Here is a 25745-nt window from a genome sequence, read left to right as displayed (position 1 = left end):
GTTCATCTGATTGCAGATGCTCACAAATGGACCCAGATGAACACCCAAATGGAGAAACTGTAAAGAATCAATAGGGATGGAACCAACAGGTGTCTTCAGAAACATCATGGGACTCTATTGCCTCTTCTAGCTCCCACAGAAAGAGCTAGATATCAGAGTCTCCCATTGACTTCAATGGGAACTAGATCAAGAACCTTGAGAAATGACTCTAAAAACCTATAGCAAGGATACAATTTTCTATTAGATTCTATAGGATGATGCAAAACCCCTATAGAAAAGTGATTTTTTTTTATTAAACCCTTTAGGACATTTCCATCAGAGAAGGTTTAAATACCTCCCGATGAGCCTGGGCTGAATTTTGCATTTGAAACAAAACTGCAACCAGAGAAGACTATTTATGTGTTCAAGAGAAAAATGAGAATTGGTTGGAGGCGAATGCAGGGAAGAGATGAAAATGAGGGGTCTGATGAAAATCAAGGCGGTGAGATGGGGCCAAAAAATGGGTAGGTATGCTGGGTCAGACAACCTGCTTATGACATTCCTTGGCCCAGTTGTGCTGCCAGATGTGTGGGAGTACTGCCTGCTGATGGGGGAATTACTTGTGTACAACTGAAGATGACCCGTGTATGGGTATCAATAATAGAGCTGTTTAACCACATGTAACAGGGGACAGACTCTAGGACCCTGCACTGAGAAGCAGGGCTCCTCTGGTGGATTGGGTCTTGAACCATGCATGAAGGTGCAGTTTAATTAATAACGAGTCATATTAGCAGGTGGATCTGATTAGCTCCCAACCAGAGTACAAGAGGGGATGGAGCCTCTCTGGGGCAAAGGAAACTAGAGTCTGAGACAGAGGGGTCTGGCAGAGAAAACCCTAATGCTGGCAGAGAAAGTTGGAGCATTGTTTTTTGAAACTGAGTTAGGGTATGTGTACACTAGAAATGTGACAGCGACACAGCTGCAGCTGTGCTGCTGTGGCGTGGACACTTACTACAGCCACAGAAGAAGTTCTTCTATTGCGATAGTAAATCCACCTCTCAGAGAATTGGCAGCTAGGTTGATGGAAGAATTCTTCCATCGACTTAGTGGTGTCTAGATCGGGGCTTAGGTCAGCTTAACTATGTCTCTGAGAATTTTTCACATCCCTGAGTGACGTAGCTAGTTCAACCTAACTTGGGTAGAGTTCCCCACCCCTTAGATGTATTTATTTGCTACTGTGAATCAATACGTTCTTCAATATCTGTGTCCTTCTTTTTCAGAGCAGAGGTAAAGTGTTTGTAACACTCACTGGTGCCTCTTTCTTGGAGATCGGTTCCACCAACTTTCCACGTTGGGCAACTCAACCTCCTTTCCCACGTGCTCCTCCATCTATCAGAGGTTTCTTTATACCACCGCTCACCAGTGTAATATCTGAGCACTTGCCCTTTCCTCCCAGATGCTCCGGGATGAAGTGTTAAGGGAGCTTGAGGACTGAGGGCCGGATCTTATGAGGTGCAGTGCGCCTCATGAGACTTGCCAAGAGTCCTCAGCTCTTCCTGAAGTCAAACTTTAACTTTATTCAAAGTCAAACCTCCTTTGGGAAGGATGTCACCCTCAGGCAGGTCTCAGCACCTCACAGGAACAGGTCCTGGGCATTCTAATCCATGACTTAGTTCTTAAAGGGTGGAAAGGTTTTGCAAATGGGACTCTAATAAGGAAACATCTGCTCTTCTCGCATTAGTTACAGTAGAACACAGGAAATGCCAGACTGGATCAGCCCTGCGGTACAACTAATCCAGTATCCTGGCTCTGAGAATGGCCAGCACCATCTGCTTCAGGGGAAGGTACAACAAGCCCTTCAGCAGGCAGTTCCGGATAACCTGCCCAGCAGGGAAAGTCACTTTAACCCCAGTTAGTTAGGTTGGCCCATGCTGTGAAGACAATTCATCCACATCAGAGAAATGCTTGGCAAAGACTGTTTTCTAGTCAGCCTGTCTATCCACTTACATCTGTCTGCCTGCATATGCCATTTACAGAACACCCATCCATGTATAACTGAGTTTTCACTAACGAGGGCTTTTGCAGCCAGTGGAGATTGCTGATACTTTACCAAAATAGAAACCGCAATAGGAGCTCTGATGATCAACCAGTACTGGGACTCGCCTATGTCCTCCCAACACCTGAAAATAAACAAAGGAAAATAACCACCAAATCAGAGCAAACAGGCTGTTATGCAGAAATCTGATGAGAGCTCCAGATCTGGGCGGCTACCAATATTTCAGATGCAAAGCTTCACAGACAGGGATTCTACAGAGCAAAGAGCAGTACCTACCTGCTGGGGGAAACCCTGGCCCAACTGAAGTTAATGACAAAACTCCCATTGGCTTTAATGGGATGAAGGATTTCATCCCATGAGTTGTGATATGGGTTGTCTTTAACTGGTCAACATTTGGTTGGAAATTAGAAATGTCAATTATACAATTTTAAAAGTAAACAGGAACCTTTCTGACAATGTTTACAACAATTTTTCCTTTCCCCCCCGTATGTAACTAATTGGTTTTGTTATTAACAGAGGGACACATTTATAATTTTGTTCCTCTTTTTTTTTTAAATCAGCTCTAGTCATTGCAATAAACACATTACTTATGAATGAGAGACATATTGCTAAGAAACAGTATGCGCTAAAGAGAACCAACTTTATCACTGTTTTGAAAGCCCAGGTGCCCAGCACTGGCGCATAAAGGCACCAACTAAAATACTTATTTTATTACATACATTTTTAGGTTCATTTAGGGACGCTCAATAAATGGGCACATCTGGCTGTTAGGGGAACTCCTTTAATTCTTGCAAAATGTATGCCACCGGGAATAAAAACCATAAAATCCCAGATTGGTTCATGAGACACTCAAATGACAGTTGCTGCCCTGCAGACAAATTCAAGCCAGCAAGCCTCTCAAAGCTTAGACTCTCAGATTTTAAAGCCAGAAAGGACCATTACGATCACGCTTGTGGGTTATCTGCTCTTTTGCCTAGGACGCAATGTTCTTTATTCTAAGCCTGAATGGCTCCACTGGTCATGATGAACTGCTCTCAAAACCATCCCTGAGAGAGTATGACCATTCTTAGTAGTGTTTTCACAGCTCCCCTGGGATATTCTGGAACACTGCAGTGAGATACTGTGCAAACCACTGTACTGAGATGTCAATGGAGGAACAATATTAATACAGGCATTCGGGGGAGGTAAGCAGGGATGCTACATAGGGTAAAGATTCATCAAGTTCCCAACAAGCTTGGAATGAGTTGTGGTTTTGGGGAAACCCTGTGAAATTTCAGGCAAAACGTAGTTTTAAAGAGACAGGTGTACGGTGGTATATTATTTTTCAGCAATTAAGAATGGCCCTTCTAAAGACGGGTGTTTGGCATGAACTGGCCAGTGAATCTTTATTTTCACACAATTCAGATGGCAATAGGTTTGAAGGCCACAGAAGGCGAAAGAAAGAGAAAGGTCTGGTCTACGCTACAGACCTATAACAGTATAACTGAGTCGCTCAGGGTTGTGAAAAATCCACCCCCCAGAAATGATGTACTTAGACTGTCCTAACCCACCGTGTAGACAGCGCTATGTCGGTGGGAGAGCGTCTCCTATTCACATAGCTACTCCCTCTCAGGGAGCTGTATTAACTAAGCCGATGGAAAAGCTCTCTCCTGTCGGCGTAGAGCTCTTCATTAAAGTGGTACAGCACAGCCAAGTCGATGCAGCATTATCTAGTTCTTCAAAATAGAACTAGATACATTCACGGAGGATAGGTCCATCAGTGGCTATTAGCCAGGATGGGCAGGGATGGTGTCCCTAGCCTCTGTTTGCCAGAAGCTGGGAATGGGCGACAGGGGATGGTCACTTGATGGTTACCTGTTCTGTTCATTCCCTCTGGGGCACCTGGCATTGGCCACTGTCGGAAGACAGGATACTGGACTAGTTGGACCTTTGGTCTGACCCAGTATGGCCGTTCTTATGTTCTTAAGCATAGACTTGCCCCAAAAATGGGAACAAAGGAAAAGATAATGCTCAGCATTTCTTTTCCTCAAAGTGCTTTAGCACTAGTAACCAATTAATGTTCATGATGCCCATGCGGGCTGGGGATTGCGATTCCCATTTTATAATTAGAGAAAATGAGGCAGAGAGGCTAAGTGTCTCTTGTTCAAAGATCACAGGGAGATTCAACGGTGGGCAGACTAGAGGAATGATTAGGTCCTAATCCTGCGCTCTGGCCACTAAAAAGGATAAAAGAGGGATGAAGATGAAGGGGGTCTTCACAAAGCCACTGAGAAACTGAGAAACCCCCTCTCAATAACTGAATCTGAGAAGAAAGAAGTGCCTCAGGATTGTCTACATGTTGTATCAACCAGGCAAGGTACTGACAAACTTCAACAGGACTTTATTTTTAAAGTGGAAACCTCTTTACCAAGCTGCTGCTGCACCCTCTGTAACTCTCACTCAGCCTCCTCAACTCCTCCCCCCTCCCTCCTGTTTCCTGTCCTTTCAGACTCCCAACAGCCAGTGCTCTCAGTTCTAATAATTACAAGCAACATCTAAACACCACACTACGCGATATGGCAATGTGTGCTAGAAGGGTGTGAATTCTAAAGCGCACCAATGTGTCGCACACTAACTGGCTCCTGTAGAACTTGCTGGTGCGCACTAAAAGTTCCGCAGTGCATATTAACGTAGCGTCGTTTCAAGCAGAGAGCAATGGAAGGGGAAGGGAGGGGGAACCCTACATAGTTAATATGGGGCTGCACAGAGCTGAGAAGAATAGGTGGCCAGAATGGCCAAATACAACTGGCGAGACCTTGGGTCCCTGTCTCAATTGATAGGGAATTTATGAAGAGAATTGAACAAATCAGAGCAGTTTTATGCAGTTGGAATAAAGCCACTTCAGTAGAATTGGGTGTGGTAATCCTCAGCACATGGGTTTTGGCGACCATACAGCAATATGAAATGAGACCAGTTGAGAGGCTTGGATCACTGAAATAAGGGCAAAGTGCACCAGGTTTTTTGAGCAGGGAGGGGTATTAATTGGATAAAATGTAAGTAATTGCATGTGGCAAATGTTAGAAGGGCGTACCCAACTTGTACGTAACTAAAGCCTGATTCTGCAACCCTGACTATTAGTTACCATACAAGTTGTCCCACTGGCTTCAGGAGGACGGCTTGTCTAAGCGTTACTCTACATGAGTACAGATTGCAGGACAGGTCATAATTACTCACATGTCATTTGTTACTTGTAAAAGTTGCCCCATCTTGTTAGCTACAATTTATCTGATCCAGATTTAAAGAAGAACATAAAAACATTTGTCCAGGAGGATGGGGGTGGAGTACAGACTCAAAGGGTTTGGCTGGGAAAAGGTCACTGGAGACTATGGCGGGAGAGGCTTGGGGTGCTTATTCAGTTACTGTGGCACTCACAAACATGGCACTCAGTCCAGCAAGATGTCCCCCTCCCATTGAAATGGACAGCGAGGGCGCTTTGCACCCTCACAGGATCCGTCCTCAAAGTGGCATCTTTGGCAGGTGCTGACCGAAGTGTAACTTTCTGTGGAGCCACGAAAAGCCCAACACCTGAACAGAGCGGTGCTGTTATCAGAGATCCTGTGCTCCAGCAGTGTCACCAGATGGAAACGAGAAGAGTACTCAACTGATGTCGGCTTTGTCCAGTAATTTGCAAGTGAAAGGGGAGGTGAGACATGAGCCCTAAATGAGCACAGCAGCAATGACAATGACATTGTCACTTCTTGGCGGCCACCATTACTTGTGACATGGGTGGAAGGGCCCATTTAGGAGACTCAAAGGCAGTTCCCAACAGCTTTAATCTCGGATTAAAATAATCGACAATAAAATTAACCTATAGAGCCAAACTGTACACTCAGATAGGCAAGTGCAACTCCCATTGGCTCCTATGGGAGTTTTTACAATGCATCAAATGGGCACTCAATGGGCCAAATGAATTCCTGGGGTAACGCCACTGATCTCAATTGAGTTAGCATTAGCAGTGTTACACCACGGATGACTTTGGCCAATATGTTTAATAATACTTTCTATTTCCAAAGCAGCTGCCGTCCAAGCATGCCAAAGACCTTTAGAAGCATTAATGAATTAGCCCCGGCCTCACAAATCCCCTGTGAATCAGGTTAATATTATTACCTCTGTGCACAGATGGGGGAAGGGAATCACAGAGGGAGTAAATTCAATGTGGCAGAACCAGGATTAGAACTGAGATCTTGGGGCTCCTGGCCTTGTGCTTGAAAAACAAGCCCATTCTTTCGCTCATTAGATTTAAAAGCGAATGTTTGCCTTTTTAATTTGTGAAGACAGTTCTTTTTATGCTGGTTAAGTCGGTATCACCTCTCAGAAAGGCCAATTCTAAAGGAAAAGTTTGATTTTCAAAGACTTTTTACAGTTCGTTCTTGCTGAGCAGAGTTTTGAGTTAGCCGTTGATACGTTTTCCTTTAAGGTGTCTTAAATTCGAAGAAATTAAGATGACTTCAGAGACTTACCCGATGTTCTCATAGTGAACCTTGATGAGAGTCCAGGCTGTGATGAAAACCGATGGTGCACCTATCAGAAGAGGAAGAGGGATTAGTGTCACAGTTGCTACTTGTTTTCACTGTCAAGGCCCTTCCAGGCCTATTCCCACCTGACCTCTCAATCTCATTCACTACTGAGACATTGACTCCAATTGTGACAATGTTGTGGGTGGGTGAGGATTGTTTTACAAACCAGAGTTCTAGGCCCTCACCAAGCTGGGGAGGTATGAACCGAGACTACGGGATTGGTTCATACTCTGTCTGCCTAAAAGGGATAGATAATAAGACAGAAAATATCATATTGCCTCGATATAAATCCATGGTATGCCTACATCTTGAATACTGCAGATGTGGTTGCTCCATCTTAAAAATATATATTGTAATTGGAAAAGGTTCGAAAAATGGCAACTAAAATGATGAGGGGTATGGAACGGCTTCCGTATGAGCAGCGATTAATAAGACTGGGATTTTTCATCTTGGAAAAGAGATGACTAAGGGGAGATATGATAGAGGTCTATGATATCATGACTGGTGTGGAGAAAGTAAATAAGGAAGTGTTATTTACTCCTCCTCATCACACAAGAACTAAGGGGTCACCAAAGGAAATTAATAGGCAGCAGGTTTAAAAACAAACAAGGAAGTATTTTTATACACAATGCACAGTCAACCTGTGGAACTCCTTCCAGAGGATGTTGTGAAGGCCAAGACTATAACAGGGTTCAAAAAAAGAACTAGATAAGTTCATGGAGGATAGGCCCATCAATGGCTATTAGCCAGGATGGGCAGGGATAGTGTCCGTAGCCTCTGTTTGCCAGAAGCTGGGAATGGGCAACAGGGGATGGATCACTTGATGATTACGTGTTCGGTTCATTCCCTCTGGGGCACCTGGCATTGGCCCTGTCGGAAGACAGGGTACTGGGCTAGACGGACCTCTGGTCTGACTCAGTATGGCCGTTCTTATGTCTGGATTATGCTCATTTCATTTCACTGTATAAATAGATGGTTTATTTGCTTTCTCAAATAGGGGCTACTTGTGGTTTCAGAGTTCCCAGGTCTCCTGTGTGCATCGGCGTGAGGAAGAAACACCTCCAGCTGCTTTAAATCTTAAGTGCCTGAAATATGGGACAGAATAAGCTTTCAGGGAGGAGAGGGGGGTGCTCAAGCCAACCATTTTGTTTATGTTAATCAGAACCCTCAGACACCCTCATCTGAATCTGATCCTACCACCACTAACACCATCTGGCAGAAAGGTAATGCATACATATCACCTCTCTGTCCTGTCTGATCCCACATGCTAAGGGGTTAAGTCCTTGCTTGAGACAGCTCCAGGTCACCTCGAGTTCATTTTCCTACCATTCCCGTTCAAGGCTCTAGTGCGTACCCCAGCCAATCAGGATATACCACCAGAAGTACTTCCTCTCTGAGAAGAAAGAGACGACCAGAAGGGTGTGCAGGTACAAGCCTTCCACCAGCAGCCAGAAGAAGTTGGCCATGATGCAGTACTGAAAGAAAACCATCGCGGCCTTGCAGCCCACCTGGAAGAGAAGAAAATAACAGAGGTGAACCGAGGAGGTGTTTTAATGGTAAGAGATTCTGAGGAAACAAACAGATTTGCTGGTAATGCTGGTTTTCTATCTAGCCCAATATCTGGAATCAGTAGCGTCTGTATTCATTATGGGCTAGGTTGTTCCTGGAACTGCACTGCCTCGCTGCGTCATAAGGGAGACCAAGACAGCTGTGCTCTGTTTATGCCTGTCTGGCCTGTCTAGTGGATTTGGGCATGCAGGGGTAGACGGGCGCTTGTACTTGCTCTTCCCCACCATGGTACAAATGGGTGAGACATGGGCCTTTGCCTGCTCCCAACACACAATCCCAAGCCAGTATGGGGAAGGTAGTGATTTTCTGCTGGGATAGACCGGCAGCAAATTACTACCCCCGCAGGCTACGTCATACTGACAGTCTAAAAGCTAGCCCTGTCTAAATCAGCCTTCAACCCTGTGTCCAGGTCTGGTCCACCCAGCACTTAAAAGATGTAGCAGAACTAGAGGGGTTTCAGAGATGAGTGACAAAAAAAGCTGGGGGAATGGAAAGTCTTCCAAATATGAGATCTTAAAAAGATTGTGACTGGTTGGTTTGGAAAAGAGATGAATAACAGGGGCTGTGATAGATGTATATGAAATAAAGAATGGTATAAAGCAGGATAAGAGGGTGGACAGGAACACCCTTGGTCATAATGCCAGAACAAGGAAACAGTCAATGAAATTGAAAGGCAGCAGATTTGAAACTGAAGGGACTTTTTTTTTTCCTTACACACATCAAAATTACCCGGTGGAACTCACTGCCACAAGATGTTATTGAAACAAAGAGACTGCCTGTTTATCTGGACAATGAGATCAGTTACAGAAGATAAGATAAGTAAGCGATATGCACACTTGGCTCAGAGTATATGTCAACCGCTACCTGCCCAGGGTTAGGTAAAACTGCCCAGATACGCAGGTTATTACAGAGCTCTTGCCATGAAGCATCTGGTACTGGCCATGGTTGGAAAAAGTATATCAGAATTCACTGACCACTGGCCGGCACTGGTAGGCAGCTCCTGGTTTCCTATAGCAAGGAACGTGTCCCCCTCCAACCTGCATTTTACAGTAACACACCATTTATTTATTGATTAGATTTATAGCAATGCTAAAAAGGGCATCTATCGATATGCTCTAGGCACCCTTGACATGCTTTAGAAATACATCCACTAGCGTCAATGGGGCTACTCACAGCGTACAGTTCTACTCCTCAGGAGTAAGAGGGGCAGACTCTGAACCTGGGTATTGACACCCTTCAGATGCTTGTAGACAATTGTCCCTTAGTCACCGTATTGGCAAGCTACAAGTACATAGGGCCAGATCCTCAGTGGGTGTAAATCTTCCTTTCCCTGACATCAATGAAGCTCGACACCAGCTGTGGGGATCTGGCCCTTTGTTCTTTCATTTTCTTCTTTAAATCTCATGCTAAGAACAATGACTGGCACATCGGCGCCCTCCTGGGATGCAGATGGTGCCAGCAGAGTCTCGCGGGGGGGAGGGAGAGGAAAGCAGCCAACTGGCAATGCAGCTAACTCCAACGGAAGGGAAGGTGATGAAGAGCTGATGTGACAAGGCACCTGCCGTGGCAGAGAAAGCACCGTGGAGGCTCCCGACATCTGTTCGCTTCTCCGCAATCTTGTAGCACACCTGGCGGGTTGGCACCAAGGCAGCTTGCTTGCTTCACATCCAGCGCGGCGGACTGGAAGGGCCGAACCCTGTTTGCCTCGCTCAGTTGAGTAGCCAGTGGGGATTACCGGAGGGAGCAAAGCAGCTGGCACATGGCCGGGATCCGCTGGGTTCCAGGAAGCATGGGGAGCTATTCTGATGCTGTCAGGCTTTATCAGATGGCACCAAAACCCAATCTGCTCTGTCTGCGTTAACCTTGGTGCATCCTCTCTGGAGGGATTGCTTTTAAGCCCTGCCATCTTCCTGAGCTTTTCTGTTCCGAGTATCTAAACAGCACACGCCAGGTGCTGCATGGAACCAGGAACTGGAATGCTTTCAAGGGGCCCCAGGGGAGGGGGGGGGATGCTCAATCACTGCTCTACTGGGTTTTGCTGCTCTGCGAAAGTTATGTTAGTCCTGCAATAAACAGCCTGCCTGCTTGGGGATCTCCCTGCTCTTAAGGGTTACGTCTGTCCAGGGGTGAAGGTAGAAATAGGGACTTACTGGTACGGGGCTGGGTTAGGGCCAGCTCTGGCCACTGGAAGGGATGGGGCCTCGGGCGGAAGGGGTGGGGATGGGGGTCTCAGAGCCAGCCCCGGCCCGCCCTGTACCGGTAAGTGCCCTCCCCTCCCCCGCCAGGGTAGCAGCGGCAGCTGGGGGCTCCTGCAGCAGTTTAAAGGGCCCAGGGCTCGGCCGCTGCTACAGCCCCGGCCCTTTAAATAGCCCCTGGAGCCCCGCTGCTGGAGCCCTGGGGTAGCAGCGGCAGCCGGGGGGCTCCAGCAGCGGTGTAAAGGGCTTGTGCTGTAGAGGCAGTGGGAGCCCCGGGTCCTTTAAATAGCCCTCGGAGCCCTGCCGCTACTCGAGGGTTCTGGGGGCTATTTAAAGGGCCCAGGACTCCCCTGCTTTTACTGCCCCGGCCCTTTAAATAGCCCCCGGAGCCCTGGAGTAGTGGTGGCGGGGCTCCAGCGGCTATTTAAAGGGCCCAGGGCAGTAGAGGCAGCGGGAGCCCCGGCCCTTTAAATAACCCCCGGAGCCCTGCTGCTACTCCAGGGCTCCGGCAGCACGGCTCTCCCCCGGAGCCCCGGGCCCTTTAAATTGCTGCCTGGGGAAGCCGGGCCACCCCAGTACGGCGCACTGGCTCTTGCCGGTACACTGTACCGGGGCGTACCGGCTTACTTTCACCTCTGCGTTTGTCCCCACAGGGACTCTTCCTCTCCAGGCCATGTGGCTGGGCCAGCTTGAAGCCTGAGGTCCCTGCTGGGAGAGGAGGATGGGGTCTGTCTAGTCTGGGTGCGAGGAAGCGGTGGGGGAACCTGGCTAGTTACCCTCCGCCCTGTTGGTACTCAGCTACTCCAGTTCCTGCTGGGATGGACTCCCTCGGGATCTGGCCCAGCCCTGAGAGCTCCTGCTCGTTCAGGAGCTCTTTGATATGTCTTTCGAACTCCAGGCTCTGATGCGCTGCAGCCCCCGCTCCCCCGTTCAGGGCTCTGCCGCACTGCTCAGATAGCAGGAAGAAGCGCCCCTGCCATTTTAAGAGCCTCTTGACTTGTTTACAGAATGCGGGTGCGTGATAGATCACAGAGCTGCCACTGTCTGCCTGACGTGAATGCACGGCACCGGATGACTCATGCGCCCATCACTGGGAAAGCTCGTCTCCCCAGAGGGTGCACTTCCTCCAAGGAAGCATAATAAGAGCAGACTCTGTAAACCACTGTCCTAGGCAATTACCCCCCCTCTGGCTCTAGGACCGGAAGGGGAGTAAAAATCGCCAGGCACCCTTGAGATGGAAGGAACAGGAAACACATTTTATTGACCTAGCTCCGGCGGCCAAGGGCTTTGCTGTGAAAATGATTTGGTCCTGGTGGGGTTTTGGTTTAGTTTGCTAACAGCACTCGGTTTGAGCTCTCTGGTTTATTCGGTGGAACTGTGGCTGCTGTCATTTTGGCGAGGGTTGAACTGGGGCCAGGCTGACAGCAGGAGTTGCCGCAAGGCGCTTTGGGAGGCATAAGAACCTACCTGAAATGGAACAGAAGAGTTTGCACAGCTTGAGCTGAGAAGCTAGGCTCTGTGGATGGGGCTGTAAGAGCCTCACAGCCTCCATGGGCTGGGCACGGAGGGAAGCATGTACCACATTCACCAGTGGGTTACACATTGGTTAAAGGAGATCAGAACAGGAACATACGAACGGCCCTCCTGGGTCAGACCAAAGGTCCATCTAGCCCACTATCCTGACTGTGGCCAACAGTGGCCAGGAGGGGATGCTCTGAACACTGGAGAGGAGGGAGCTCTCCCTATAACTTGAGCAGCCCCAGTGAAGAGGAGCGGGCTGTCTCTGTCTTGCTGCCTGAATTTTGAGCAGCGATTCTGAGGATGCGTGGGCCGTTTCTTTAAAACCAGGCCAGGAAATGAATTGGGAAGGGGAAGTTGTTGGCCAGACATAGTGAGAAAGAGGGGGCGGGGGCGGTACTCTTTAGGGATGATCTGGTTTTCCTTAGTCCAATGAAGTTCCTTGTTCAGTGTTCGAAGAAAGCAACTCTGAGATTCTTTGTAACTGACACATGGCAGCAACCAACAACAGGAAGTGCAATGGGGATTCTGTGCTGGGTAGCAAGAGGAAGGAAAGAAGTGATGCTTGGGAGTTGGCTCTGCCACCGGGGATTCAATAGGTAGCACCTTTCCCTCCGAGACATGACTGTCCTGGTGCTGAGGGATACTGCACTGATGGAGATCCTGTTGGATGACACACAAAATCTAGGTCCTGTCTTGTGTTCATAAAGATCCCATGGCACATTTCAAAAGATGAGGTTTTTGCCTCGGTGTCCGGAGAAACGACTTGGGCTGCTCAGATACATTTCAAGGAAACATTTTTTCCCCCATTGACTTCAGGGCGAACAGGATCGGGCCTTCAATTTATACCTCTTGAGACATCAGCTGTTTAAGGAAGGACTGTTTAAAGAAGGGATGCTCTAGGTAGGATAGATAGCGCTAGCTGAAGGGTGAGGAGGGTAGCAAGGAGGGAAACGAATGAACATTTCACGCTGCACCAAAGGCATGACAAGGAGTAAATGACTAATGCTGGGAAAGGAGCTATGTTACCAGGCCACCAGAAAATGTCTGATGCTCGGGAACAATGAAACAGTGGAACAAACTCTATTGTGAAGTAATTACAGCACATCCCCCAGACGTATTTTTGGTGAGGCTAGATATGCTGATGGCAGTTAATGTTGGGCTCTTCCCCGCTTGAAGCAGAGGATTGGGATTGGCAATCGGAGTGGTCCTTCTCAACCCCTACACCAACCAGCCTAGGATTCTGCCCCCTGGGAAGTTTTCCGAACTGCACCAGTGATGTTTGGGAGAGTGGTTGTGGCTGAATAGCCAGTTTCAGTGCGAAACACGAAGGCGCCCCAGGGCATGACAAAGAAGGAACACAGTTTCCTCATCTTGATACTAAAACTTCCCTGTCCATTGTAAGGCTCAGCTAGTTTTATCAAGCGGTATGGGAATGCTGAATGATATTTCGCCAGTATTAGATCATTAAGTAATCTATCCATTTTAGGATTTTATACTGATGCCCATCACCATGGTATCTGAGCACCTTCTCTGTGAAATCACTTGCAATAGTCAGATCCATAGAGGTCTTCATGAAGCAAACATCCTCATAAATTATAATTCTTTAAGCCACACCTACTTCTGCTTCTTCACAGAAGACAGGAGACGGAAGTAAACATTGCCTAGACTTCAGCTGCAGATGTCCAGCGTACCCTAGCGTGAGCTGGCAGAGGTGATGTCAATGAGGGTTAACACTGATCCATGTTTTTTATTGAGCTAACCAGCCCTGACTAGAGGACTGTTCTGAGCAGCGTTACTGCATTTGGTGGGTTGATTTCATCAGCCGGGGTCATCTCCTTGGGCTTGATTCCCCACGAAAAGGCGGTCCGTCCGACAAGCGGGCGTTTTACAGTCCCTGTGCGGGGGTGTCAATCACAACACACGGCCAGGCAGAATCAGGCCTGTCGGAGCCAAGGCACTGTTCAAACGTTGTGAGCAGCATCTACACTACTCTGGTACACAGCCGCCCTTGGGAGCATTCCGATTTAAAGGCAGGCACGGAGAAGGGCCCCCAGGAGAACAGGGGAATCGAAAAGGTAGAAGTTGCGTTAATTTGCACCGGAAGAAAAGGGGACATTTCACAATCCTCTGGGGCTCAGTATTTGAAGTGGTTTTCATAGCTAGCAGGGCAGGATGCAAACATCACCTCAGAAAACACGGGGCCAGAGCCTCACCTGCCGTAACTCATCACAGCTCCACTGAGGTCAGTGGAGTGCTAGACACATTACACCAACGGAGGATCTGGCCCAGAATCTAAGAAACAGGGAGCAAACAAGGCCAAATTCAGAGTTGGTGTAAACAGGTGCATCTCTGTTGAAATCAATGGAGTTGCACCCGATCTGCATTTGGCCCCGAGTATTTAAGCAATAATGTGCTAAGTCAGCCGAGCAGAACTCAAGCCCGGTGTGTCAGACGGCAGTGACGGTACATTGAGGATGAACAACCAGAGGAGATTTTTAGACCGGGACAAGGTGAAGGGCCGTGAGGAGAGGTAAAGCTGGGGGTGAGGAGGAAAGGCTGCTGGGTTGGTAGGCGGAAGCTAGAAACACTTATTATTCTTTCCTAAGTCAGGTGGATTAGCCCAACCGCTCCCTAACCCTCCCCGAGAGAAGTTTCTTTCCCACAATGAGAGGCTTTGGGCCAGATGTCTTATGCAGTGACGTGCAGCCACCACACTGCAGGCAATTAGTCACTTGCAGACTGACTGACTATTGCGGTACACTAAAAGCACATGCATCATAATCCCCTGTGACTAATGACTCTGGGTATTCCCACAGAGTCATAAAATAACTGGCAGCTTTCCCTAGTTACCCTAGATCAGCAGAAATAACTCAACTTGACGTGAGCTGGTTTGAGGACCCCTATGTTCTGATGGAGGCTCAGCGAAACACCCCTCTACTCTGGCGTAAATGAGGGAACTCTCCAAAAGCAGGAGGTGCAAAGTTTATTGTTGGCACAGCCAATCTGCAGTGCCAAAGAGTGCAGTTGTACCTCCGTGGATCTCTCGGTTTCCCTTTCAGAAGTACAGGGTAAAAGAAGCGGCACTAGATTCATTATTCAAATTCCCCTAAGGGTGGAAAAGGTATAGCTGAAATTGGGGTGTATTGCACATTTAGCCTGTATAAAAAGCAAGCGTCAGACTCTGCTCTCTTTGAAGCAACAGTGGGTCATATTCTGTCCTGCACGTCTCAGGGATGCTGCACAGAACTTGCAGCCAGGGCCGGCGCTTCCATTTAGGTGACCTAGGCGGTTGCCTAGGGCACCAGGATTTGGGGGGGCGGCAATTCGGCGGCGGGGGGTCCTTCCACGCTCCGGGTCTTCGGTGGCAATTCTGCGGCAGATCCTTCACTCGCTCCGGGACCCGCCGCCAAAGTGCCCCGAAGACCGGGAGTGTGGAAGGACCCCCCCACCGCAGAATTGCCGCCGCCGACCAGGAGCGCGGAAGGACCCCCGCCTAGGGCGCCAAAAACCCTGGTGCCGCTCCTGCTTGCAGCCCATTGTGAGGAGGCCTAAGGTGGCTTTAAGCTGCTTTTGTGACCTCCCAACCCTTGGCTGCTCTGGGGCTCCTGGTGAAATTCAGACAGCCCATGATAGCTATGTCCAGAGCAGAGCACCCAATGACTGAGTCTACTTTGACAATGTGGGCATTAGGTGACTTCTCAAAGGCCACGGATGGAGTCAGTGCCGGAGTCCAACTTAGAATTTAGGGTTTCCTGATTCCTAATGCTAGTCTGGGCTTCTGTCCCTGAACAGAAATGTTCAGATCCCTACATATCATGGGCCAGGTGCCAGTCTCATTCACCCTGGAGTCATCAGAATTTCTCCCGCTTTACATCAGTGCAAATGGCCTGGAACCTTTAACGTCTAGAGGGCTCTGTTACTTGCAGACAAGGTTCATCTCGCTGTGAACAATGAGGGTGCTCTATGAATAGTACTTAATACTTATGGACTAAGATTCATAAGGATAGAGTCACATTCAGTCTATGCTGAAAGCCCTTTCCCTTCCAGCAGGTACATTCCACCTGGAAGCACCTGGTCATTAATTGCAACCTGGATGTACCTGACTCATTCAGCAGCACAGCAGGTGAGTTCTACCCAAGCTATATTTATCTGTAGAGCAGGTGGGTTCAAGCTGGAAGTGCCTAGGGCAGGAATAACAGCATATTCTACCTGAAATGCCGGGTATGGCGGCAGTCTGGCTTGAACAGGACGCAGATGGCTCATGCAGAATCCCAGCAAGTAAGTTCTGTCCAGACTAATCTACTCTGTCTATTTCAAGGGGACCCACCACCATTGCATCTAGGCACCAGCCACAAATTAAACAGACTCACGCTGCATTTGCCCATCGTCGATGCTGCTCTTCTTCTCCTAGCTCAAGTTGCTTTTGCTGCCTACATTGTATTTTGATGCTTAGTCTTGATTCCTTGTCGGCGTCCCTGTTGCCTGGCTCTGCCAAGAACACTGGTAGCGTACAGCAAGCAGGCGCCACCTGGAGATACTCTAATGGAGGTCTCCAGGAGCAGGCAAACAGTTAACTTGCTTTCCAGCTAGGAGAACAGCTGGAGCCTTATTTGCCGATTTCTCAGCGTGCCTGCAATGCAACCTATTATTTGAACTGCTGCCAGGAGCAATCAGGTAAGTGTGGGGAGAAATTCTCTGGCTTAGCTGGTTCTTTGATTCCAGAGGCTGATTCAGCAGGCACTTGGCATTTTGTAATTGCGGATATTGAACAAGGCAGCGTCCCAGCGGGGAAGAGATGATGCTCTTCTCCTCTGAACATGAAGAGCTCCCGCAGCACCAGCCTCAGCTCTAAACCTTACCCAGAAGATGAACTGATGCCTTTGAGAGGGGCTTTGTGATTCACACCTTCCCGATGGCTTTTCGCAGTTTGCTTTCGCTTTCATCTGACACGCCATCCCTTTGGACCCAACTGTTTAAGCTGCTGCCTTCTGAATGAACCTGATCAATCAGCGAGCCAAGAATGGATTTCTACAATATCAGCAATTCAAGTGCGAGGCTCGAGGAAAAAAAGATTAAAAAGGCAGATTTAATTAACAGATTGCTGTCAAATGGGAAGACAATAGACGGAGGGCAGAGTTGAAGAGATTCTAGTTCATTTCAAGCCAACCCTGCTGATGTATGCTTAGGAGTGCAGGAAATGGGTGGTGGATCTGGAGTGTAACAATATGTAATTATTAGTCTGTGTAGTTCAAGGATTATATTGCAGTGCACTTGGGCTTGCAAATTCTTGGCATGTCCAAATGCAGCAGGGGAACATTTATGGTTTCACTGTTATCTTTTCTCCTCTGCCTCCTCTCTATTGTATCCACTTGTTGACTCTCATCTTACGTTTGTATGATATGCTGTTTGAGGCAGAGAGTATCTTTTCATGGTGTGTGTGGCCTCGCACAATGGGGTCCTGATCCATGATTGCGGCCTCTAGGTATTATTGCACTAAATAATAATAGGGCTGCAATAACTGGAGAGCTGTGCTGCTCATCGGATTTCATGGTATGATAAAGCCCCAATCTCATTATTTCAGCCTCATGTCTAATGAATCTATATACTAATTAAGCACCAATCACTGTATAATCTAAATGCCCAAGGGCCTCATATTGTATTCAGCTACACAATGCATCTTCCACTGATTTCAGTAGGAGTTGCACCCAGGTATCAGATCAGAATTAGGCTCCAAATACAGATGTTTTTCTCCTAATAGGACAATACTCTCTGCTAAGTGATTGGGCAACAAAATGACAAATTAAATTTAATGTGGATAAATGTAAAGTAATGCACATTGGAAAAAATAACCCCAACTATACATACAATATGATGGGGTCTAATTTAGCTACAACAAGCCAGGAAAAAGATCTTGGAGTCATCGTGGATAGTTCTCTGAAGATGTCCACGCAGTGTGCAGAGGCGGTCAAAAAAGCAAACAGGATGTTAGGGATCATTAAAAAGGGGATAGAGAATAAGACTGAGAATATATTATTGCCCTTATATAAATCGATGATACGCCCACATCTCGAATACTGCGTACAGATGTGGTCTCCTCATCTCAAAAAAGATATACTGGCACTAGAAAAAGTTCAGAAAAGGGCAACTAAAACGATTAGGGGTTTGGAACGGGTCCCATATGAGGAGAGATTAAAGAGGCTAGGACTCTTCAGCTTGGAAAAGAGGAGACTAAGGGGGCATATGATAGAGGTATATAAAATCATGAGTGATGTGGAGAAAGTGGATAAGGAAAAATTATTTACTTATTCCCATAATACAAGAACTAGGGGTCACCAAATGAAATTAATAGGCAGCAGGTTTAAAACCAATACAAGGAAGTTCTTCTTCATGCAGCGCACAGTCAATTTGTGGAACTCCTTACCTGAGGAGGTTGTGAAGGCTAGGACTATAACAGCGTTTAAAAGAGAACTGGATAAATTCATGGAGGTTAAGTCCATTAATGGCTATTAGCCAGGATGGGTAAGGAATGGTGTCCCTAGCCTCTGTTTGTCAGAGGATGGAGATGGATGGCAGGAGAGAGATCACTTGATCATTGCCTGTTGGTCCACTCCCTCTGGGGCACCTGGCATTGGCCACTGTTGGTAGACAGGATACTGGGCTAGATGGACCTTTGGTCTGACCCAGTACGGCCGTTCTTATGTTCTTGGCCCTTGGTAGGGTTGTATTCCATAGGATGGCTTTTCTTTTGAACGAGGTACTTATGAGGGAATATGGTTTATTAGCCAGGGCATCACTGCCTGTACTGAGGGAGGGTTGATGGGGGCAGATGAATCTTGTATTATGTTCTACCACTTTTCCTGGTTCCTTTCTGAGAACACCTACGGGCAGATCCTCTCCTTCCAGTCCATTCTCTGTGCATAAGCCACAGAGGAAGTGTAAACATCTCCTCTGGCACAGAACCAGCTCCTAGGCCAACCTTCAGCACAAGGGGTGTGTCAGGAGCGGGGAGGAGCTGGGGTGGAGTTTACTGTGCTCTGGCTATGCTCAGCTACCATATATGCCCTTGGGGGCTCTTAGCCACCGGTGGATGTTAGAGCAGCTCTCATTTCCAACCCCCCAGTGTGCCGTTACTGGGAGACATGGGATCGATTTCCAGCAGAGATTGCTGACTCTGTTATGGACCTCCCTTGAAAAGGTGGCATAAAAAAGCCCCGTTGAATTGATACAATCTCAGGCAAATTCCTTTCTCATCCGCTTTCTTTAGGTGTGGCTGACAGTTAGATTTTATCTCCTACCCCTTGAGTGTTTGACTTGGGAGGATGGGCAGCAAAGCTCAGGGCAATGTACATGCAGTGGACCTGAGAGAGCAGGACGTGCGTTTCCAGAATCTGCACAGCAAAACTAGTGAGCGCATCTGAAAATGTGGCTCTCAGCATTTTTGCTAACCCCCAATCTGTTGCTCCCATGGGCTCCTTGTTAACTCTGCCCTTTGTGGGAGAACCAAGCCTGGCTGCTAGGAATGAAATCCTGCTCCCATTGAAGCCGGGGGCAAAACTCCCATTGACTTCAACAGGGCCAAGATTTCACCCCCAGGGACTCATTTTCAGAAACTCCAGATGATGTCGATGGGAGCAGAGGGTGCTCAGTTCCTGAGACAATCGGTCCCTGGGTGCTGCCACTTTGCTTAGCTTCCAAGAATGCATTTAAAAAAAAAAAAAAAGAAAAAAAGAAAAAGCAAACCCAGCCCCACCCCACCCAGGATCTCGGATATCAGCAGAGAAAGTAAATTACAAATCTGAGCAAACTAGACAGAGCTGGTAAAAGCCCATCTCTTTATTCCCTATTTTCTTTTAGTGCAGCTGTAACCTGTATTCAAGTGGGCTTGCAACGCTCCCTGCCCCAGTTTAACTTTCTCTCTTCAACAATAAAGGGGAAACCAGGTCCAGTTCAATGGGACTCATGCTCCTAAATCTCCTGGGTGTTTGTGAAAACTCCCCGTTGGCATTTTAAGGTCATGAAACATGAAGAGCTGAATTGCGGAACTAGCTGAATTTTCAGCCGGTTCACCTGCCCAGTGCCCAGAACTGTAGGCTGCTGAGGAGGGCAGTTTAGCACCTGTGTGTATCCACTGAGCTTCCAGAGGCTCTTAAAATGGGGGTGCTGATAGAAGCAAAGTGGCTTCTAACTGAGCCAGTTAAGCTGCAGCTCGCACGGGCTTAAAATGTAACGCATCTCGGTTTAAGTGAGACGAAGAGCTGAAATTCTTCAGTGTCTCTACTAGAAGGAATTTGGCATCTACCATAAAAAAACTCAGTGGGACGAGGAGTTCCCCTTAGGTCTTGGTGCACCAGGGAGTTGCTCTACTACATGGTTCTACGTGGCTCACCCTTCAGCTTTCGCTACCCCGTGGAGTTCCAAATCTACTCCGCCATAGATGAGATGCATTCGAGATGGGTTTGCGCCACAGAGTTTAGACAGAGGCCCACGTTGAGGGCCATCTCTAATGCAGAGATACAAGTTTGTTACAGCTGTCATGAAGACGAGATGTACAGGATGTCTACAGACACACACAGTCAGTAGGCCAAATTCTGCCCTCTGCTACACTTGTGTGTCACAGTGGGGACTGGGGAGGCTGGGAAGAGGCTACCACAGTGCACAGACAACCTGTGGAACTCCTTGCTGGAGGATGTTGCGAAGGCCAAGACCATAACAGGGTTCAAAAAAGAACTAGATAAATTCATGGGGGATAGATCCATCAATGACCATTAGCCAGCATAGGCAGGAATGGTGTCCCTAGCCTCTGTTTGCCACAAGCTGGGAATGTGTGACAAGGAATAGATCACTTGATTCCCTGTTCTGTTCATTCCCTGTGGGGCACCTGGCACTGGCCACTGTCGGCAGACAGGATACTGGGCTAGATGGACCTTTGGTCTGACCCAGTAGGGTCATTTTTATGTTCTTATGTTCTACCAGGCTCAATCCTGGTCCTGCTAACGTCAATGGGAGTTTTGCCACTGATTTCATTTGTAACAGGATGGGGCCCACAGTGATTCATATCAAGCTTTAGGCAGGAGCCTGACCCAAATGGACCCCTAGGCCCGATATGTAATGGTGCCCTTTCTTTCTGATTTAACCCTGCTCATAGCAGCTGAAAGGATTTAAATGTCAAGACATTTAAAATCCGTCTCTATTAATACACAGGTCACACAAGGTGTGGCTTCTGGTATTATATGAGCATCCAATACATAAACCAGTGTCAGGGTCAGATCCTCAACTGGTGTAAAGCAGCAGGACTCTATTAAAGTCAGCGGGGCGATGCCAGTTTGCGTCAGCTAAGGATCTGGTCCGAGGAGGCTATTTGTCCTCACCTACTTGGGCACAGTTCGCTTCACCCAGTAGCTTTACGCTGGGGTTACTCATTCCATTGATTTCAGTGGAGTTCGTTTCTCCTGACTCACACCATGAGGAGAAGAGAATTAGGCCTTGTATGTTTGGGCTGTTATGAATACTGGCCTGGGTTTCTCTTACAAGTCACATGACTGTACCCAAGATGGCGGCCAGAGCAATCAGGCCCTTCGGTTGATTGGACCAACATAAAGACGAGTTTAGAAACTGAAATAAAAAGAGAACGGCCTCCTCAATAAACTGTATGAATGGGGCTAATTGTTCTTCATTCGTTACTAGAACAAATCAAACCTATATTTATAATGAGCTTCTCGCCCAATATTTTTGTCAGGTGAAAGCTTTTAAAATAATCAATGGACTAGAAAACCCTCTGAAGTTCCTAACCCTAATTTCCACAAGAGAAAGCCAAGTTGTGACACTGATTAACTCTTTCTGGGGCTGGTAGAATTAGAATTTTTGGTAAAATGGACAGAGAAATACAAGAGTGAGGTTCTAATGGGGAAGATGGTCCGGACCTTAAGGATGGGTCCCTACATAATCCGTGTCTTTTCCTTTGGTCTCTCCCTCTCCCCTTTATTTTTATCAATTATTTACAATACAGTAATGCCCAGCAAGGATCAGGGCCCCATGGCGCTAGGTGCTGTACAAACCCTTATTACAAAGACAAGCCCTGCCTCAAATTGCGCACAATCTAGTTTCCTGTTTGTCTCTCATTCACTGGATCAAAGCAGCAGCAAAGGAAACAAACAAAAGGTTCAGAACCCGTTAGGACTTGTACACAATTCGGTATTCTCCCTGGGTTACAGTGCACCCTTACAATGCATCTGGAGTCAGGGATGGTTGGGAGCCGCGCTGTCCAACGAACACACAACAGCGCAAAGTGCAACTCGGACTCACAGCTCCTCCCATTGTGCCAGGGAAGGAGGAAGTTGCTTCCCCCATTGTGGTAGAGCAGTTTGCTCCCTGCGTTGTGCACCCACCCGGCAACTCAGGCCCGTGAATGGGAAGAGGACAAAGTTAGGGCTCCTTCCATTCCCTGCTTTCTTCATCCATCCCCGTCCATTTGCTCATGCCGAATAGCCCCTGGTCATTCTTAGCCCAAGAGCAGGCATGGCAAATTGAGCAGGGGAGCAAGTGCGGTGACAATCCGGCCCCTTCTTTTTTGTAGGTGCTTGTGGCCTCACGTGTGCTTCACCCACAAAAGTCACCTGTGATAACTCAGAACACCCCCGCCCCCCCCGCTTAACCCAGGCACTGAAACAGGAACCAGCACCAAAAATTGTTTTTTTTTTTTAACAATGGTCAATTTTTTGATCATTAGGGACTCCGTTAATTAAGGGCTTTGGTCTCAGTCTATAGCGTCTCAGTGACTCTAGTGAAGTGAACCTTAAAGTGCTAGCGTGAGATTTGAAAGGAAATTGGCAACCACACCATGTCCTCCTCTCCACCCCCGCTTCACTTTGTTGGGTTTGTCCTTCTCACATTATTTATGGGATCTCTCTCTCTCTTCTCTTTCCTTCTCCTGACAAACACAGACGGTGCCAGTGGGTATATTACTGTTACTCAGGAAATCAGCAGTGGTGTTATTAGAACCATAGGGTTAGACGGGACCGCAAGGATCATCTAGTCTAACCCCCTGCCAAGATGCAGGTTTTGTTGTATCTAACAAACCCTGCTTGATCAAATCAAATGTGTTGCGTGCAGGATTTGTTGTGTGTGATATTCCATGCCAGAGACCCCTGCAAGGCAGCTGGGACTTTCTTGGTCTAGCCTGAAGGAGGGGGGACATTCTGAGGGGCAAAATTATCACCTCCGCTGAACCTGTTCTAGTCAGGGTGTCATATCAGGTTCAACACACTCACACAGGCACCCTCCATCGAGTGCAGATACAGCCAAATGTGTCCATTAAGCATGGAAGGGGGAAGTGAAGGCAAGACAGTGCAACCCCCCCCTTCCGGAGTCAACGGGAGCAGTTTGATCAGTGTTGCACAGGGTTTGGGGGTTCAGAGCAGATCAGGGCAGCTCAACACAGCATCATCTTGGGGAAAATCGCTGCTCCGTATTTGCAGTGGATTTCTGCTGCATGCTAATGTTGCTTACGGCAACGGTGACTCCCCAGCCATAGCTGCTCCCCATCCAATTTGCGGAGAAGGGCAGGGCAGCAAGGACAGGCCGGCCAATGAGAGCATGGCTGTAGAGTGAGGCGAGGTGGGTAGTATACTCTGAGAAACTGCCCAGTACAAATGGCTCTACGGGGCTGGGGAGACGGGAGTTACTGCAGCCCTTGAAAAGAGGCAGCTTTCTTCCCCCTTTGCCAGTGAGCAGGAAATCTCTACACCTCTCAATCACTTGCTAATGGGGTGGGGGTAGGGGGAAGTATCCAGAGCAGGGCCTGTGCGCCACACCAGACCCAAGATCCAAGTTTGCCAAACAAGTGGGCATGGGAGGGCCTCACTTCTCCTTACTCAGTTGAGTAAAACGAGGGCAGAGTACAGCTCATTGATTTCACGGAGCTAGATTCTTGCTAGTTTTAAAGTACGGTCAGATAATTTTTAAACGATAACATGTATTTTTCCCTGCATCCGCCCAGACTTCACAATGACCAAAGAGATTTGGCTCCGAATTCACTCACGGGTGGGGAGAATGTGAATGTGAAGTGTTCAAACCCAGTGACCATTTCAGAAGACGAGAGAACACGTGAAAACAAGAGCCCACTAGAATACTAAAGGGCCCAACCCTCACGTCCTTATTCAGTTTTAACTCAACGCTGAACTCGTCTATATGGACAGATAATGGGCGGTAATCTACAGCCTGACACACAGACACTCCCACTGTAGTGTGTTTTGACCTATTCCTGTTTCAAAGTGGAGTAGGCCACAGTGCATGGGCCGCATGGCAGGCTAGTGTGCTGTAGCTTTACATCCCAGATTGCCGCGCACTAACTGTCCATATAGACAAGCCCCCTGGCAGAGTCCAAACTCAGTCATCCAAGTCAGTTCGGCCTGGGCAAAGGACAAGTAAACACTGAGGAAAAGTTCTGAGATTGTTTTTCTTTTTAAACAAAATCTAACTCTGGGACCGAAGGTACACCTCTACCCCGATATAATGCGACCCGATATAACACGAATTTGGATATAACGCGGTAAAGCAGTGCTCCAGGGGGGGAGGGGCTGCGCACTTGGGTGGATCAAAGCAAGTTCGAGATAACGCGGTTTCACCTATAATGTGGTAAGATTTTTTGGCTCCCGAGGACAGCGTTATATCGAGGTAGAGGTGCAGCTCCCACTGTCCTTTTAAGACCCTGGTAAAGGCTAAATGTAAGCAGTTTGGGCCAGCTTTACAAAGGTAAAGCTCCTAAGTGTGTGAGGCACCTAACTCCCATGGGCTTTCAGTCAGAGTCAGGCACCTAACTCACTTAGGGTACTTTTGAAAATCCCACTGGCCCTATCTTCATCTTCAGGTGCCCAAACACCTTTGTACACCTGGCTCTTAGATGATGATCCTGCATTAAGTCAATGCGTGTTTGACTATTATTGACTTCAATGCATAATCTTTTTGGATTTTGACCTGCTTTTCTAGTTTCAATGTAATTAAGTATTCAGGGTGCTGATCAAGTGAGTCACCTGTATCTTGTCAGGTGTCTCTCCTTATTTAGCACTCAGCTTCTGCCACAGTCTATAATCTCCTGTTCTGCAGGGAGCTACAGAAACATTTGCTTTAGCGAACACAAGCCATCCCCTACGCTAAACTGTTCTAAAAATTAAAGGGCAGGTTTCTTTATAGTTTCTTGAGCAAGACCTTACTGAAGGAGGGAGGGATAGCTCAGTGGTTTGCGCATTGGCCTGCTAAACCCACAGATGTGAGTTCAATCCCTCCGGGAGCCACTTAGGAATCTGGGGCAAAAATCAGTACTTGGTCCTGCTAGTGAAGGCAGGGGTTTGGACTCAATGACCTTTCAGGGTCCCTTCCAGTTCTATGAGATAGTTAAAAATATATATATATGGAAATATACCTAACAGAAATACCTGTTCACATTCTTAAAATATAAGATCAGAGGGTGCATTCTTCACAGTTGGGCTGTGTATAGGTTGCCTTCCTTTGCAAAGAGGAATGGCTGGCTGGAGTGAACCAACTAGTCTTTCTGGAACTCAAAAAGTTGAAGAGAAACTATCGACCCTTGCCTGCATGTAAATCTGCATAGCTCCATTGTCTTTTAGCTGGGGATCTAGTCCTCTATCTATATCTATTTGCCTTTCTGTCTCCATCTAACTTGGATGTCTAGCCTGCCAATTGCCATAGCATCTAGGTGCCACATTAATAAAGCTGATCGAAGTCCTGCTCTTTTAAAAAACAACCCAAAATTTCAGCTCAATTCGTCTGCCACGTTATTGGCTCTGGTGATTGGGTTTTACGCAGTGGCTTCGAGAAAGAGAGAAAAAGACAAGAAGAAAGTGTGTAGGGTTG

General features: G+C 47.6%; 1 protein-coding gene across 2 annotated transcripts in view; it reads right to left on the bottom strand.

Moving 5' to 3' along the window:
* The window catches only part of VIPR1 (vasoactive intestinal peptide receptor 1), a 174461-nt gene that overhangs the window by 14143 nt on the left and 134573 nt on the right, over nt 1–25745 (bottom strand). For both annotated transcript variants that reach the window (XM_054016641.1, XM_054016642.1), the window contains exons 7-9: nt 7946–8099; nt 6535–6595; nt 2090–2159 (exon numbers count right to left, since the gene is read on the bottom strand). In XM_054016641.1, coding sequence (XP_053872616.1) covers nt 2090–2159; nt 6535–6595; nt 7946–8099 — 285 coding nt within the window. The remainder of the gene's footprint in view (nt 1–2089; nt 2160–6534; nt 6596–7945; nt 8100–25745) is intronic.

Source organism: Malaclemys terrapin, chromosome 2, assembly GCF_027887155.1.
Source record: "Malaclemys terrapin pileata isolate rMalTer1 chromosome 2, rMalTer1.hap1, whole genome shotgun sequence".
Taxonomy (NCBI): domain Eukaryota; kingdom Metazoa; phylum Chordata; order Testudines; family Emydidae; genus Malaclemys; species Malaclemys terrapin.
The sequence above is the reverse complement of the archived record's forward strand: the minus strand, read 5'-3'. Positions and strand labels throughout refer to the sequence as shown.